The 17,929-nt window shown below is 36.5% G+C and overlaps 1 protein-coding gene across 2 annotated transcripts in view; it reads right to left on the reverse strand.

Annotated features, from left to right (window-relative positions):
- The window catches only part of LOC136830794 (uncharacterized), a 105,433-nt gene that overhangs the window by 184 nt on the left and 87,320 nt on the right, over nt 1-17,929 (reverse strand). For both annotated transcript variants that reach the window (XM_067090717.1, XM_067090715.1), the window contains one exon: nt 1-3,626. This exon is cut by the window's left edge and continues 184 nt beyond it. In XM_067090717.1, coding sequence (XP_066946818.1) covers nt 3,201-3,626 — 426 coding nt within the window. In that variant the 3' untranslated portion in view covers nt 1-3,200. The remainder of the gene's footprint in view (nt 3,627-17,929) is intronic.

Consider the following 17,929-nt stretch of genomic DNA (forward strand, 5'->3'; position numbering starts at 1 on the left):
GAGTGCAGTTCTGTTGTCTAGCCTAGTCTCGTCTTCGTCATCTGCAAAAATTCATGAAATTTCCAAGAAAGTAACATAAAACTTCGTAATTCATTGTTATAGACTACTGATTTGTGACGCTTTTAAAGTACCATACAAGAGCCAGTATAATTGTGAACAAATACAATTGATTATCTTAAGTCTTTAACAATAATTTTTATATTATTATCTCCATATAATATATGTAAAGCAGACGTACCTTGATTGTTTTAAAGAGTTTATGTCATCAATACTTTCGTCTTTCGAAGCCGAGGTATTCGGAAGTTTGGATATCATATGGAATTCAAACCCCACCAACTAAAGAAACTGAAATAAATGTATTCGATTTAAAGTTATTCTTACAAGTTTTATTACTGGTTTTTAAAAATTTACCTTGGCAGCCCTTATGAACTCAATAGCCGCTCCTGGAACTAATAAAAAACAAAGGCCTCGAATGGCCACCTAAAGAGCGGATGGTTCTGTCCCTCTCTCTCTCTCTCTCCCATCCTGGTGAGTGACTGTGCTTGATAGAGGTCCCTTTCGTGCTTTTTTGGCTGATGTCCTCCTCTGGCAACTGGCTTGACGCTGTCCTTAATACAAATGAAAATGCGAGAAAATATTTGAGGCTGCACGAAAATCTTCAAGTGATATACCATGCCACTGAATTTTTAGATTTGCTGTGCTTGTTCAGCTACACATAAAATTTCCTGTGAAATTACGTCAACTAATTCCTAGTTTTTTCCTATTTTCTCCTCGTTGTCGGCGACCTTTGTTGTTGTGACGCCAGTCAATGAGTCAAGTTTTTCTCGCATTCTCCCCCTCCCCACATCGAGGACCCGACAGCAGGGCTCACTAGAGGTCCACTTGTGTCATTTTTCAGCTATCTCTTTTTAGGTCGTGCTGCGTAGCACAGGCCTGGTTGTCTGTTAGGCTATAGTGTGATATCATAACTGTGTATCATACAAGTATGTTTTTATTACAAAGTAAATTGAAATGTATTGTACATTTGATCTTACGTGTAACAGTGCCATAGTGATGATTCGTGCATTATCATGACGGAGGTGTGCTGGACAAGGCGCTTGTTTGTGACCGTGGCAGTTTCGGTAAGAACCATGTGCTCATTGCTTGAGAAATACAGTAAAGGTGTTTCTTACAGTCGGATTATTTGATACTTTTCTAGTAGGAACCTTTCAAGTTTTTAGGTAATTTTTGGGGCCTTTTTCAGGGTATGCGGAAATGTTTGTCTTAAAAAAAACCATAGGTTTTTAGAGTCAAAACTTTAGTAATGCATTTTCTGTTAGTAACGGTATTTTTTATAGGAATTCTAACACTCTTCAAGTGCACTTTAGTGTGAGTGAAGGGCAGCATCCTTACTTCGTCGTTGAAGAACCAACAATGAAGCTTGTGATATTTACATATTACTTATACTGTGATGAAAAATGGAAATATATAATAAATACGTATGTGTGCCACATAGTAATTGTTCATTTTAAAGGTTCCAGGTACCTTAACTCTGCGGTTATCATAAGTAGTGATAAAAAGTTTGGCCTTTCTCGAGTCCACCTCCATGAGTGCTTCATATCAATGAAAAAATTAAAGATCTTCAAATGTAATCAATGACACCATAAGACAAGAATATCTCCCAGTAACCAAGTTAAGTGGTCAGGTAATCAGCGTCATTCCGGTGAGAATGAGAAACCTACGCCACTTGGGCCAGTGTCGTGGTAATGGTGATTCTAGCAACGGAAAGCATTTTGTTACTCAAATTCAGATTGAGTATTTGGAAGGAAATGAAGGCAGGTAACTCCAAGTGACCAAACCTAACCTAACCTATCGATTTCATTTAAAGTAATGAGTGTTAAGAAAATAGACTAAATTAGCATTTACAGTATGATGATGCAACTGTTTCTTTTTAGACCCTTTCAGGCGCTAGTTTCTTACAGTTTAATTGCAGCATCCACGAGATTTGGAGGTGTCTTTATTGAACAGTGTTAGCTTTAAGAGACAAAGGATCAAGAGGCTGAACTACAGCCTCTGTACGGCAGTTAATCTTCTTGTTCTGGACAATTCAGCACATACACAATAATACAGCAGTTACTGTTAATCTTTGCGTCATACTGTCATGCCAGTAGTTCATTTATACTCTGTGTTGTGATGAGGCTTCTTTATTTCTTTTCAGATTATTAAATAATTAACACTTAAGGGTTCTTCGATTCCAAGGCCTTACATACTTCAGTCATTATCTTACTGTGGGTTATGATGCATTCCGTAATAAGTCCTTCAATTAAAGATTAGCAGATCCAATTCCAGTTATATAAGGATGCATTTTCAACCTCCTCCTTAGTATGATGCATTTTGATAATGTCAGAAATGAGAGCATACATAACATAAAGCACAGGCTCTTGTATCCTATTTGGTGCAAACTTCAAGATACAAAGCAAGGAATATCATTTAGTGATCGAATCATGAAAAATTTTTAGTGATCGAAGGCTGGAAATTATATCTAGCGAATGATAAAATTGAAGTGATAGTTACCGCTGACTATGTGACGTCAATAGCAGCCAGTCAGTCTAATGCAAGCGAGAGGAATTCATGCGCCAGTATATTCTTACTTGATGATCAGCCTTGTATGGTTTAATGTTTGCTTCTAATAACATGTGCTAAACCTGAGAATGAAACCTATAAACTGTCCAAAAGATCACAGATGTACCTTACAGATAAATATTCATGCTTTGGAATTCCAGTGCTCTATTTTGCTCGCATAAACTAGTCTAATCTGACTTGTGTTTTCTTAGTTCATTTCTGTAACTGTTAAGACCTCATTGATTGGATGGAATTAGAAAAATATATGATATATGTTCTTAGTTGTAAAGCTAACAACGCTAAAGAAAAACTATTGCACTAAAGCTTGGTTACTAGTAGAAATTCTAAAGGAAATTGATACTTATAACAGGACTTATTTACACTGGATTGTGAATTTAAGTTTTTGTCTCATTATGAGGCAATGGGACATCATTTTGATGTCTGTATTCTTTATATCTTATATCTATAAATGTAGACATATCCCGTAATGAATTCCGTCAGGAATCTCGAGTTAGCTAGAATGTGTTTGCCATGTCCGCCGTCAGGATCAACGAGTGATTCAAGAAGCCGAAGCTACCGTTGGAAGGCGGAGCGAACAACTACTTGGCCTGAGCGTCGGGCGAAGGGGAGGCGGGCGGCGGGAATCTGAACAATTTGGTCACGTTGACATTGGGCGCCCGGGCGTTGCCAGGAGACGAGTACATCAGCAGGGCGATGATTCCGATCACCATGACGATGAAGGTACCAATGGCCCAGTAGCAACCCAGGGCGGTGCATCCGGGTTCCACGTTGTACAAGGGCGGGATCACTTGTTTCCTTCGGGGCGGGGGCTCCAATTCCCCTTCTTCCCCCTCCTCGCCCTCCTCTCCTTCGGCGCCTTCCTCCCGAGTCTCCTCATCGTCCTCATCCCCCCCACAAGAACCAGCCTCAAGGTCCCGGTCGATATCCTGCTGGTGGTTCAGGAGCTGCTGACGGTGGTTCTGCACATTGTTGCAGGGGCTCTCTTCTTCCTTGCAGTCGTTCATCTGGTGGGGAGAGAGAAGCCTTTAGTGTCAGTGCTACTGCGGTGAAATGTCTCATGAAATTTATTTATGTATTTTTTTTAATTCTTTTTGTGCGTGTTGGATGACGCGCTTGATGGGAAATGTGCATTATGTATTTTTATCCTTTTTCGTTACTTGTAATATATAGTAAATGTTGGAAGACATAATAATGATTATATACTTGTTATGTATTCTTTATTCTCTTTGCTTTGTATTTTTTACAGTATTCTTCTTTACTTTCCTTGCGTATGTTACCTGTTAGAAGAGTTGCTAGTGATGTAATGATTGATTCTACGACACGTTTATTATTTCGCTGTCTTATCCTAAAGTTATTTTTACTGAATCGCTACCTTTCCATGTTAACATCTGATTATCTGGATTACGGTATGAAATCTTTTAGAAAATAAATTAATGGTAACTTTGTTCAGATTTTCTCTTTTCCTCGTTCTTCACTTCTTTCTTTCGTTTTAGGTAGGATTAGGCAAAATGATCAAATGCTTTCGCTCTTTTTCTCTTCTATAGTAAGTCTGAACTGGGAAGCTGTTACCTTGGTATCTACTGTATATGTTCCCCTGCGAAAAAAAAAAAAATTCTATTGAAAAATGCTGGTAGGAAAAGAAGGTGATAATATTACTTTCTGAAATTGCAGTACTTTAATATGATGATATATATATATATATATATATATATATATATATATATATATATATATATATATATATATATATATATATATATATATATATATATATATATATACATACATATATATATATATGTGTGTGTGTGTGTATATATATATACTATATATATATATTGATAGAAGAATTGCTGTATAACAGTATTTTATAATGTGATAATATTACTTTCTGAAATTGCAGTACTTTAATAATGATATATATATATATATATATATATATATATATATATATATATATATATATATATATATATATATATATACATATACATACATATATATATATGTGTGTGTGTGTATATATATATATTATATATATATATTGATAGAAGAATTGCTGTATAACAGTATTTTAATTTTTATTTTTGCCTCAGCAGAGCCCCCAGATTTTTCGTTTTTTTTTATGCTGCACACAAAACTGGTTATGTTGCTTTTTGAGGCATTTTCTCTGTTGAGTTCTGTCCTTCTTTTATAGATTAGTGTCTCCTTTTTCAGTTGTGCCATTGTCGCTAATCCTTTTAACTTCAGTTCTATTTTAAGATTTTTTTTTACGATACTTGAAATTGAGAAAAAGATGGATTTTAAGAGTGTGGGACTTCGATTATAAATATACCTCTGCAATATAATAATGTTTTCCGAAAAATTTAATAGAATAATATACCTAGATGTGATTATATTGTATTTAACAAATTTTACCATTTTTAATTAATAAAATAAAAGATGAAGTTGTAACGCAACTTTGGATCTGGAGGGTTTTAAAGGTTAAAGGATTATTGTTAAGCTATCGATATTAACAGAAGTCGTGGCTTACAGCCCATGTCCTCCGTGTATAGAATTAAATGACATATACAATATATATTTGTTTAGACAAAAATTATGTAAACTGTATTTTTATTAGGCATGTTCTAAAAGCGCATTTTGCAAAACAATTATTTAAACTGATGTCAAGTTTTACCCGAGCATGACAAATATTTAGTCAATTTAAGCAGGACTTTGAAACATCCATGTTTTTATACTGTGGACACAAACTGGACTATCAAGTAATTATATAAATGACAAAATTTCCCTTTTCGCCGCAAATGCACACGGGAGGCCTTCGTTATTAATTACTTAGGTGTAAGTGTCTTTGTCATCGTCGATGATATTTGTGGGTGTGATGCCATTGTATGATATAAATCTAATAAAATCAATACTGTGATTGCATTCTTGTATGCCATAAGTTAGATTTAGGTAGAATATTTTCAGGTGCAGCTGGTAGGAAAGTAGCAGATCCTTGAACGCTTGGAGGAAGGAGCTTCTGATAAACGAAAATTGTAGGTGAGTGACGCTTCGTGTGTATGGTAGGATGTTTTCTTAGAAAACGAATGCTTGAGTAATGCGGTGGTTGAGGTGAAGTATGAAAGGTATCTATGGATGTTTGGCAGGAAGTTACACAATAGGGAGTAGAACTCATGTGTTGCAGTAAGCAGCTACTGCCACTGAGCAGTAAAAATACAGTAACACCTCAACTGAACGGACGTCTGTATTTATCAGCTACCATATTATGAATATTTGTTCGTATGCTGCTATTTTAGATGTGATACATTCCAAGATATGTATCTTTAATTGAGTGTTAGGTGTAAAGTACAGGTTGGATTAAGTTATGAACCACGTGGAAATACTGTTAGTTGTACATCTTGAAATTATTCAAATGCAGGCTATAATATACATCTTTGTTACTTATCAGAAAGGCCAGACTCCCAAAGTGTATATACTTTCATTAAAATTGGCGCCTGTACGGCGAATGAAGGGATGCGATTGATTTAGATTTTTGTAGCCTCCGAATTTTGCTTACATAATACGACGTCATTTTACTTTTGATATCTTGGCTTTATGAAACTTACAACAGGTCTTTATGGCGTTAGGGTGATTCGAGCCTGAAATATCCTTTTGTTTTTAACATGATTTCAAATGTTGCCATATTTTTTATGAGAAAGGGTCGTGGAATCAATTTGTCAATACGATGCTGACAACGGTAGGATCATATGTTTACGTTCGTTATAATTTGATCCTATAATATTAGACATATTTCTCCTGTCTTTCAATCAGTAGAAAGCCACTCTAACGTGACTGGAAGGTCTGAACTGTTTACAGTGCAAAATAGTCAAAGTCCAGTTTGCAGTGATTGTCACTTAGCTTTTGATTATTTTACTAATTGAAACTCCTTCACAATAATGCTGAGGCCTATGGAGTTTGAATGGGATAGAAAGAATCCCGTACACAAGCTAAGAGAGAGAGAGGCGTGGAGAACCGGAAGTAAACGATGGAAAAAGGAGAAAATAAACATAGTAGATAAGAAGAGGATTGGCTGACTAAACTTTTTGTGAGTGTGCGCTTGTTTGTGTGTTTGTTTGCGTATGTGAGACAGAGACTGCATTGTTTTTTGTGTTTTTAGGGAAATTACGTCACCATTTCAAGGTAACTTTCAAGGAAAACTTTCTGCGTCATACAGAAATGATAGTATTAAGGATGATCTTTAATTGTGATTTGTACAATTTGATTTTGCTTGTGTTTTGTATCCTCCCTGTCAGTGACTTCAGATGTTATGACACTAAATTAACATTGGTCTTTCTGGTAATTGTTCTTAGAGAGTTTGCTCTAAAATCAGTGGTAAAAAAGCTGTCTTTGCCTTGCATCCCTTACATGTTTATTGCTCATTTCTGTCTGAATAGATTCATGCCATGAAATCAGAGGTGTGCGGGCCGGAGTTTGTTGTCGATAGCAATCCTTCTTATTGGCATTAGAATACTAATTTTTTTAGCTTTCTGTCGGTCCGCACTTTTCTGTCCGTACGTTTTCTGTCCGCCTCAGATCTTAAAAACCACAGAGGCTAGAGGGCTGCAAATTGGTATGTTAATCATCCACCCTCTAATCATCAAACATACCAAATTGCAGCCCTCTAGCCTCAGTAGTTTTTTTTATTTTATCTAAGGTTAAAGTTAGTCATAATCGTGCTTCTGGCAGCGATATGTAATAGACCACCACGGGGTCATGGTTAAAGTTTCATTGGCCGCGGCTCATATGGCATTATACCGAGACCACCGAAAGATAGATCCATTTCCGGTGGCCTTGATTATACGCTTTAGCGGCTGTACAGAAAACTCTACTGCGCCGGAGAAACTTCGGCGCATTTTTTACTTTGTTATTGTTAATATCGCTTTTGATATTCTCTCATGACACAATACTAATTATTACCCACGTTTCTGAAATTGACTTCTTCGTTATGGATACCGGTAAAATTAAGTGATATCAAAATGGTGTTTCCTTTGCAGGTATCAGGTATTGATCGTATCTTACTGATATTAGAGTACTGATATGTTTCCTATGGACTCCAGGTTACTGATTTTACATTACAGGTATACGATTATTTATTTTCGTCACAAATATCAGATTACTGTTTTATCCTATTTGTGACTTTAGAATACTGACAACAATTCACTTTAAATGCAGAATTTTCTTTTTGAGATCAAACATTTGGCACCCTCTCTCTCTCTCTCTCTCTCTCTCTCTCTCTCTCTCTCTCTCTCTCTCTCTCTCTCTCTCTCTCTCTGTTAACTTCAAAAAACGAATGTTTTTGAAAGTTAATAAAGAATTTTCTTATCGAAATGAAAAAATTGTGTAATATTTCTCTCTCTCTCTCTCTCTCTCTCTCTCTCTCTCTCTCTCAATAGCTAACCAGTATACACACAGTCTCGCATAATTGCTCAAGTTTCCACAGTTAAGCGTCGGTAAAGATAATGCACATTCGCCAACATTGTTTGTACTTTAAAACATATTGAACAAATAATATGAAAAAATTTTTCCTGGATTTATGTTTTCAGATTTGTCATTTATAGAGGAAATTCATCTACAGTATATGATATATATTTTACGTTTGGTAGCTCGCTGTTACCTGAGGTCTGAAGGAAACAAGGGGAAAATGGAAAGGTTAAAAGTGGCGGGAAATTGAGAGAGGGAAAAATTAGATGGACCTGAAGCGAAAAGATTGCGGTAGGCGTTTTTCTTCTGAGTTTTTTTTTTTTTTTTTTTTTTTTTTTTTTTTTTTTTTGCCTTCCACCTGACCCATCCCCCTACCACCTCTTTCTTGATTTTATTTATTGTTCCTGTCCCGAGAGTAAGCAGTTGGGCACCAGCTTGCTGGAAATGATATTGGTAGATTTGTAAACATTCGTGAACCCTTTTTCCTACACCAACAAGTATATTTCAGGTGTTTAGTTTCCGTAATCATTAACCTCATTTACCTTTGAAAAGTCACGTAGGTGTTGGGAGGGACTTTGCTCACCCAAACAAGCCTCCTGTACAAATGAACTCCTTGGAAATGACAGCTGTGCGTGCAAATGAGCCTTATCTCCCTCTTTACAGGAGAAGACGTGACAGGGCTTCCAAGCTGGTACCCGTAATTATCACTGGGACCGTTTTCCACTTACAGCATTTTTGTAGGAATTGCCGTTAAGTGTCATTAAATGCTACGACCGCTGCAACGAGAGAGGGAGGGGCCTCGGGCCATCACTAATGCTGGGGGCATTTGATCTGACCACCGGCCGCTGCTTTACCTGTCCCGTTCTTTTGCTCGTCCCTCCGAAATCGAGGAATTTCAATTAGGCCCATGGAACGCTCGTCTATGCCCTTTCCTTCCCTTTAGGTCCGGCGTGCCCAGGGGCATATGGCATACCGTCGGTCTGACGGGTCGGTAAACATCTGGATCGGGGAAATCTTTCAATGGATTTCATAAAATTTTGGGTTGGATTAGAGCTTACTGGAGATCCCTGTATTCCATGTGTAGCTCTTGATTGAGGTCTTTCACGTCCCACAATGGTTTGTGGGTCTGTCCATCAAACATCTCGCGGGGGATGTGAAGTTTTTATGGTTTTGTGATAGAAATGTCAGGGAAAAACCTGATAATTTGAGGGCACTTCCGATGTTTTAGGCGAGGGATTTTTAGATCTATTTAAGAACATATTAAATTTTTTTATGTATGTAAATTTTGCAGGTGTTGTTATTGTTTCTCCGCCGATTTAGTTTGCTTATGGTCTTTGTATAGAAAATAACAACTTGGAAAATAATATATATGATTAGGTGTAACTCCTTGAGATATGGGTAGAGCGAAACTTAATGTTTATTACAATTTGCACACTGATATAATAGAAGGGAAAATATGATGCCTAAATTTTTCGCGTCTAATCGAGAATAGTCTTTTACTGTATAAACATAAATATGTGGAGTATAAATTGACTCAGATTATTCAAAACTTTAGTTCTGAGATAATTTTCAAAATGTCGTTAGATTTTATTTTCTATGTTAAAACATAATAAGATTAATTGTTTTTGTGTTGGAAAATTTTTCAAAGGCATTTGTTGTTTATATACTTAATATTTTTGGTATACATCTGCTTGATATTCTCTATTTTCCCGTGAGCATGCGAGACCTATTGTCTTCGCTGTTCCTGGTTATTAATAATTGCGTATCCTTTTGTATTATCAATTTTACTGTGGTTAACGCCTACATAGCTTTCAAGGCAACCGTTGTCTTTGGAATGTTAGATTTACACATCAGCCGTTACCATGGTCGGCGAATTTGAAAGGTGAAAGTATTTCTCCCTGTCTGTTTCCCAGGGGGGAATATTTGCACAGCTTTATTAAATGTTGAAAGTTTGGTCCAAAGATTGACTGACTGATTGGTTTCTGTAAAGAGACTTTGCTACGAGTGTCATATTCAATTTCAGATTTTTTTTTATTTTGACGAAAAAAATATTATCGTTGAACATTCCCTCAGTCTATACATGCTTTATAAATAATTTAGCACCTTACATCCACAAAATTGTATATGAGAACTGACAAAAACTGATAAAATGGACTGTAAATTACCTCCAAAAACCAGGAGAAAATATAATTGCCCTCCTCATCAAAGCACGAGGAGCGAAAACGATTGTTCAGGTCTCCAAGGCTATGACACTCCACCAGACAGTTCCACACTGTCAAGGGAACCAAGCAATCATCTAAAAATGGCAGAGTTTTGCAGGCTATCTGTCTGTAAAACACTGGGGCCAATATTCAGATGACAAAGGACAGTTTTCTGCCCCCAACTTATATATATTATTGTACACCCATGGAAGGGATGGACTGGTAAATTTCAGAATAATTTGGTCACTGTCAACCAACATCTTCCATGAGATTTCCCAAGCCTCCTTTACTTTCATTCTGATAGCTTGGAGTATTTATAAGGCAAAAGGAGACCTCTTTGCATGGCATATGCCATACTGTGTGCCCAGCTGTGTGTCTTTTCACTGCCTCTCACGTATGTTTATGGGCTGCCCAAGAGCAATTGCCTGTACTGGCATAAGGCCAGCTTAAACTAGAACAGCAAAAAAAATTGGTTTTAGCTGGTACCTAGCAAAAGTTAACACTATAACTCAGTAATTCACCAGAAGCATGCATTTAAAAAAATGTAAAACAAATGGTAACTCGGTATAACCTTCCCAGTAATTGTACAGCACTCAGGAAGTCAGTAATTATTTCATAATCTTTATTAATGTACGTTACTAAATTGTATACAGCGCTACAGTAAAAACTGGGGTCAGGCTACATAAAGAAAGACAGCTCTCAATATCTGGGAGAACATCTCCAAATCCAGCACATGTTCTGAAGTGGAACTGTTGTTATGTGGAGGCACAATGCTCATTTCTGTAACTGCCTCTAAGGAACTGGAGAGTATGGAAGATGAATTACACTTTTGTTTAATAAATGCGGTTTATTTAGAATTTATTCTGCTGTGTAAGAAAAGGTTGTAATATTTCAGTAAAGTCATTGTAGACTGCATAAAAGCCTATCTTTACTTGAAGAGCAATTCAGGAGATGGGGGGCTTCGGGAACTTTATCCAGCTATGAATTAAGCATTTCAAGAAGTGAAGCCCTGCAAAATTCTCGATAACAGAAGACTGTCTCAAGTCTAGTCTGATTCCTGCATTAGGGGTACCATGTAAGAAGATCTGTGACTTACAAGTCTAAGAAATTCTAAGTAAGTCGTTGACATCCAGGTTGCATGGGAATGAATTCTTTGGAGTCCCAAAGACTACATGCATTCCAAGTAACATTTTCCTTCAACTCGAGGAATCCTAGAGCCTTTAACATAATGTAGTTCTGGAGCTATGAAACATTTCTTCTTTAAAAAGAAATAAAAATATACCTTTTTTTCTTCCAGATTACCTGAGGCCTTACGTTTCTGTCCATGTCACTTTTTGTCAATTCTTTTCTTTGCCCATCTCACTATTTATTAACTCTTAAGTTAATGTTACCACAGCTACTGCGTATTTATGATTAATCATGTGAAGGTATTTTTCAGTTAAATTAACAGCCAGTGCAAAAAGGATTATATATAATGCACTACTTTTGTGACATTTCTTACGTGCGAAGGCTTGTCATTTAGATGATTTTATGGAAACTACCACATCTGTGGTAAAATGATGTTTCTAAAATCACAATAGGCTGTAGAAGAATAGTTGCTGCATCCAGATATTGTAAGGAGAACAATTGCCATCTTATACATGGTTTTGCTAAGATGAGAATTCAAGTGACTGGTTGGTAACTGGCCGCCAGTAAACTGTCTTTACCTGGTTTTAAGAATAACTAACACTTGCTGTGTTTTCCATACGTGGAAAGGCATGTGTCTGTGTATATTTGATTTATGATCCTTCAGATTAACTTTTTTGTATCTTCTTCAGCATTTTCAATCATTCCATATAGGATGCTAAATGGGCCAAGAGCAAATTCCTTTTATAGTTATTCAAATCCTACCTTGGAGAAGATGACTCCCCTAAGTGTACTGCAATCTCAGGAAAGGTTTAATACCAAGCACTACACTCAATCTCAGGAAAGGTTTAATACCAAGCACCCAGTTGTCTTAAGAGATTTTAGAATGTCTATTCTTAGTTAATCGTCATGGTATAGAAATTAACTTTTGCTGGGTTCCAGCCCACATAGGTATAATTGCAATGAAAGGGCAGGCAGTTTGATAGAATATTGCATAAAATGCTGTGAGGAGACTGACTCTTTTGTCCTTTAAAGACCTTTTTTCCAGCAATCTGGATGAAAGTAAAAGGGTCAAGGCAAAACTCGTGGGAAAATCTGTTTGGCAGTAACAAGGAAATGTTGGAAATTTCAAAGTCATCTCTCCCATGGGCCTACAACAATATTCCAAGATGGGAAACTGCCCTATGTGGTCTGAAGATTGTACACACACACAAGGATTTCTAATGAACAAGTAATTCCAGCCATCCTGTGATGACCGTTCAGTCTTGTTGACTGCGATAATTGCTGGTAGTGTCCCAGTCTTGGTGAAGATATTTCCTTTTTGAGTGTTGGGATGACAATGGCAATTACCGTCTTGCCCGAATACTTGGAGAGTATAATTTATTTTTAAAGGCAGATTTAAGTAATTTTATACTGCTAGTTTATGTAACTTGAGAGTTTTATCATTTTTACCTTTTTACGGTTTTTAATACAAAAAGTTGTTTTTACGTTTGCTGTTATGACACCAGATATTGTAATATTAAAACTAGGGTCTTGGATCTTGGAAAAAGTTATATTGGCGGTTCTTTTTAAATGGTGTGCAATCCATTAGTTACTGTTCTTATCGACAGCAGTAATTTGCATATGATTTATTGTTGGTTTTCTTTGATACATCAAAAAAGTGCTTGCAAAATGATCTAACCTGTTTAGTGATCAAAACTTTCCTAATGTTTACCCTTATTATTAGTAGTTGACCAACTACTTTTCATAGAAAAATAAGTATATCTTAGTTTAACCAGACCACTGAGCTGATTAACAGCTCTCCTAGGGCTGGCCCGAAGGATTAGATTTATTTTTACGTGGCTAAGAACCAATTGGTTACCTAGCAACGGGACCTACAGCTTATTGTGGAATCCGAACCACATTATAGCTAGAAATGAATTTCTATCACCAGAAACAAATTCCTCTTGTTCTTCACTGGCCGGTCGGAGATTCGAACTCGCGACCAAGAGAGTGGTAGCTGAGAACGGAACCCGCTCACCCAGCAAGGAACTTACTTTTCATAGGCTGGAGTTTTATTTAACAATATGAAATTTATGGCTTACTGTGAAGGAATAAGCTTAAAGTTATATATGGTCGTAAGTACGTTGATTCATACAAAGAAGAATGGTCAAACTTCAAAAGAGCCTCTGAATGTCTCCTGAAGAGGAGTGGCAACATCTCATCTCACAACTTTAGGTAAGTAATGGGACATAGGTAGCTTTACTGACTAACCTCAGACCTTATCCAAATGGAAATATTGAAGCAGTTATCTCTCGTTAATCCTTTGTACAACTTCTCTAAGAGAGAAATTTTAAATAATGTCCTCCTCAGGTTTATTCAGATAAGAAACTAGGTGGGAACGACAAAACCGTCCTATTGAACTTCTCTTTTAAAATCTTGCCCAACTATCGGATATCTTCTATCAATGATCATATTAAATTAAAGCATATTACAAGCAGAAATGCTGTGTCTGTTGAGAAGTAGTTTTGTTTTAACTGTAAAGGTGAGCATTCAAATGCTATGACTATGACCACATTGAATTAAAACATAGAGCTAACAGAAATGCCATGTCTGTTTAGAGGAGGTTTTGTTTTCACTATAAAGGTGAGCATTTCCCCAAGTTCAAAGGCATGCCCTTGATATAATTTTAAACATTATGTCTTGGAAATTGCAAACAGAGAGTACATGAAAATAGGTAGTGCTAAATGCAATGCTGATGGGGGATGATAAAAGCCCTGAATCAGCGTATTGCTCAGTTATCAAAAACATGTAAAAACCTTTAGTTGCTTCAGATATGCCTCCACAGACTATCAAAATGTAAGGAAGGAAGATCCACTATCTTGACCCCCTACTTCCTAGGCAAAATATGCAAATAAACTCTCTACCCATCCAAAGGATTCTCATGCTTCATCTGGATTTGTTTTTAAGCCTGCTTTCCTGCTTCGACTGAATCCTTCAACTTACTGGGGTAATTACCAGGCCTGTCTGAGACAGGGAAGGGACCGCTATTTCAGTAGGTACTGTAAACAGTAGAGTCCAATCCAGCAACTCAAAATCTGTTTCGTCTCTACGAAAGAAACTGGAAAAGTAACAAAGGTGTGTAATTTCCCAATAACGAGAAGTTGGCAAGACCTTGCTTGCCTAAAGATACTAAAACTATTAAGATATTAAGTTCCTTTTCTGCCCCAGCTAAATTTTATTCTTCAGTATGACCAGACTCTTCAGATACCTAAGCCCCACACTTAAGACTCGAAAATGCCTTCTTCTTGCTGTTCAAGCCAATCTTGAGATTCTCTTTCTCTTAAGGTAAAGAGGTTAAAACAAAATTTTGTATTCACCGGATGCTCCATCTTCCAGAGCCAGTGTCTGTCGAAAAGTTCAATTAATGCTTCAAAATTAAAGTCAGACATTTTGCAGTGGAGCTTCAAGGGTCTTAGAACTAGAGTAGACCAACTCAAGGTTGTTTTTCATGATCATAATCTAGGAATTGTGCCTACAGGAGACTGTGGTAAGCAAGTATTCTTTAGATCCTGGATTAACGTATGCTATTTGCCACTTTCCCTCTCCTATAAGCGACTTTGCCCATGAGTTCTATAATTAGTGTACATAAGTTTTTGCAAAATCCTGTCTTGAACTTGAACACTTTTTTGTAAGCATGATTTTAGACAAACAGTTGACCATTTGCTCCCTTTTGCTTTCTCCTAGGGGTTGGCTTCTATGAAAGTGATATTCAAAACTTAGTATTTCAGCTACCCTCCCCATCCCTACTCTCAACATAAGTGCTCAGTAATTCAGCTACCCTCCCCATCCCTACTACGTAGCAACATAAGTGCTCATAATCTCTCTAGAATGCTGATGTATTGGATTCAGGGGAATAGTGTAAAGTATAATTAAGATTAATCCACTTTCTTCGTATAATAATGGGCCAGTAATCTTTCAAAATACATATGACAATAATTTATCTGCTATAAACTTTAGCTTATCCTCTTCCAGTATACATTTAGATTTTGTAAGGTCAATCGATGAAAATTAAATGGAAATAACTACTTCCCAAGTCACTTGAAATATGTTAAAAATTCCATTACTAAAATATTCTAAATGGAAGGCTGAGGTGGCAGATTGGGGTCAATTTAGTCAGGATGTTGACCCCTGACAATACCTTACAGTTTATTATTTTTTTACCAGGGCAACCTTGAAAAACTTCATGACGCTATTAAAAACTGGCTGTTATATAGTGGAACAAAACATGGGTTAATCTTAGAAATGTTATTAGAAAATGCTAGAGAAGACTGGAAAATAGTGCCTCATCACACAAAAGAATTACATATAAATTTCTCTTCCCAGAAAATGAAAGAATTGAAAATAATCTGAGAGAATGATACAGGTGTACAACATTGATGGGATCAGTTTAGAGATACCAGTGATAGCTGTTTGGAGAAAGATTAGGAAGCTTAGTGGCAAATCCTTTCTGTTTTACCCATTTTGTAAGTGAAAGATACTGTGATCGGTGTTCTTTATCAAGTTGCAAAAAAACTAGGTCAATATTTTGTAAGTATATCGAACTAAAAAATTATTCTGCTGAATTTTAAAGAATTCATGATTCTCTGATTGCCTTGGTTCTTGACTAGTGGCAAGGGAATGAATAAATGTAAACCTTTCTCTTAAAGAATTTAGAAATGCTCTATCTTCAGCTGAGGCTACTGCCCCTATGAATTTTACGAGATGCTAACACATCTGCCAGAAAATGCTAATACTTTTCATTCGAAAATGACAAATAAGATATGGGAGACTGGCATTCCAAGTGACATGGTGCCAGTTAAGAAGTCCAGTAAAGACGCCTATGAATCCACTTGCTACATGCTACATGTAAAAGATGAATTAACACAGTTTAGCTTGATATTTGGAATTTGAAGGCCTGATTGCTCCATCCCAGTTTGGTTTTTGAAAGAACTGATCTGCCCTAAACACACTCCTTAGACAATCCAATCAGATTAAGCAAGGAGTTCTCTTTGGTCTTGAGAAAGCTTTTAATACTATTTAGCAATATGGCATGATCCAACAACTATACAAAATTGGCATTCATGTTAACAGGATTAGATTTACAGAATCTTTTGCATCAGCGAGATTCGTGAAAGTTGAATGGGGAAACACTCTCAGGGTATCTCATTCAGAATAAGGGAATTCCGCAAGGAAGTATCCTTAGTGTCACGTGCTTCACGATGGCTATTAATAACATTGTAAAGGCAATTTCCTCTATTTAAAGAGCTCTTTCTTTTTTGATGACCTGGCAATGTATAGCATTAATTATGATGCTACATTAGCTTTTAAAGACTTTCAAAAAACAATACCAACAGTAAGTGGTTGGATGAGCATAGTTTTACATTTTTAACCTCTAAAGATTGTTGCTGTGTGGTATACCAAATGTGTAGACACTTAAGTACTCTGTTTAACTTTGAAAGGTAAATTTTACCTTTTGAAAGGGCATGATATTTGATATAAACTCACGTGATCTAGTCACAGTGATGGCTTGAAACTGAAGGTTAAGAAATGTTGAAATATTCGAAAAATTGTATCTGGTCTTAATTGGGGATGAGATAAGAAGTCATTATTCAGATTTTATGGTTCACTGCGTAGGTCCTAACATGAGTACGGGAGCAAAGATATTGTCTGAATTAAAACTAAATCATTCTATGCATAATATGAACCTTAGAATATGCTGCACAGGTTTTAGAACCTCACATTTATGTGTATACTAGTGAAGTATCATTAGATATGCAGAGGGAGCAGCTAGGTTTGCAGTATTTGTGTAGAATTAAATCTGCCCCCATGAACCCTTCCTATGATGTCTCAAAGAAGTTGATGACTCTCAGAGATTTAATTTGCCAAGATCATTTAAGCATTTTCATTTAAATTAAATTAGCAAATTAATGACACCTCTCTTAAGTTGCAAAAGATTCAGAAAGTCAGTTGTCCTCTTATCCCACAGTGAATCGTAACTGAAATTTCCATGTGCTCAAAATGTTTCCCAAAGAAGAACCCTCCTGAATGATAAGTCAGATCCAAATTCATCGAGCATGAATTTATTTATGGATGGTTCAAAGTCAGTAAAGGTGTAGGGTACGCTGTAACACATAAGGATGAGTTACACATAGCTAAGTTGCCTGCTAGCTTGAATCATAGTAAATGTCATGTATTGACAGATTGCAAATAACTAATTTAAATGCTAGTTAGCCCAAGTGGACATTTGCTGATACTCCCTTATGATAGAGTTCATAAAAGGAGAAGCTCGGGACCAACACAGTACCCCCCATCGAGTCATGGCGACTTTGTGCCAAGGACGTTATCTTTCTGTCTTTAAGTGTGATTCTTAACTTTATCTTAAGTATTCCCATGGTGTTTGGAAGGACAAACGCGTATGCAGAATTTAATGAGGGGCGATTCAGTCACCAGTAATTTTCAGGCTAGTGTTTTTGAGTTTCTTTGTAAAATGGAAAAATATG

This window comes from Macrobrachium rosenbergii, chromosome 47 (genome assembly GCF_040412425.1).
Source record: "Macrobrachium rosenbergii isolate ZJJX-2024 chromosome 47, ASM4041242v1, whole genome shotgun sequence".
Taxonomy (NCBI): domain Eukaryota; kingdom Metazoa; phylum Arthropoda; class Malacostraca; order Decapoda; family Palaemonidae; genus Macrobrachium; species Macrobrachium rosenbergii.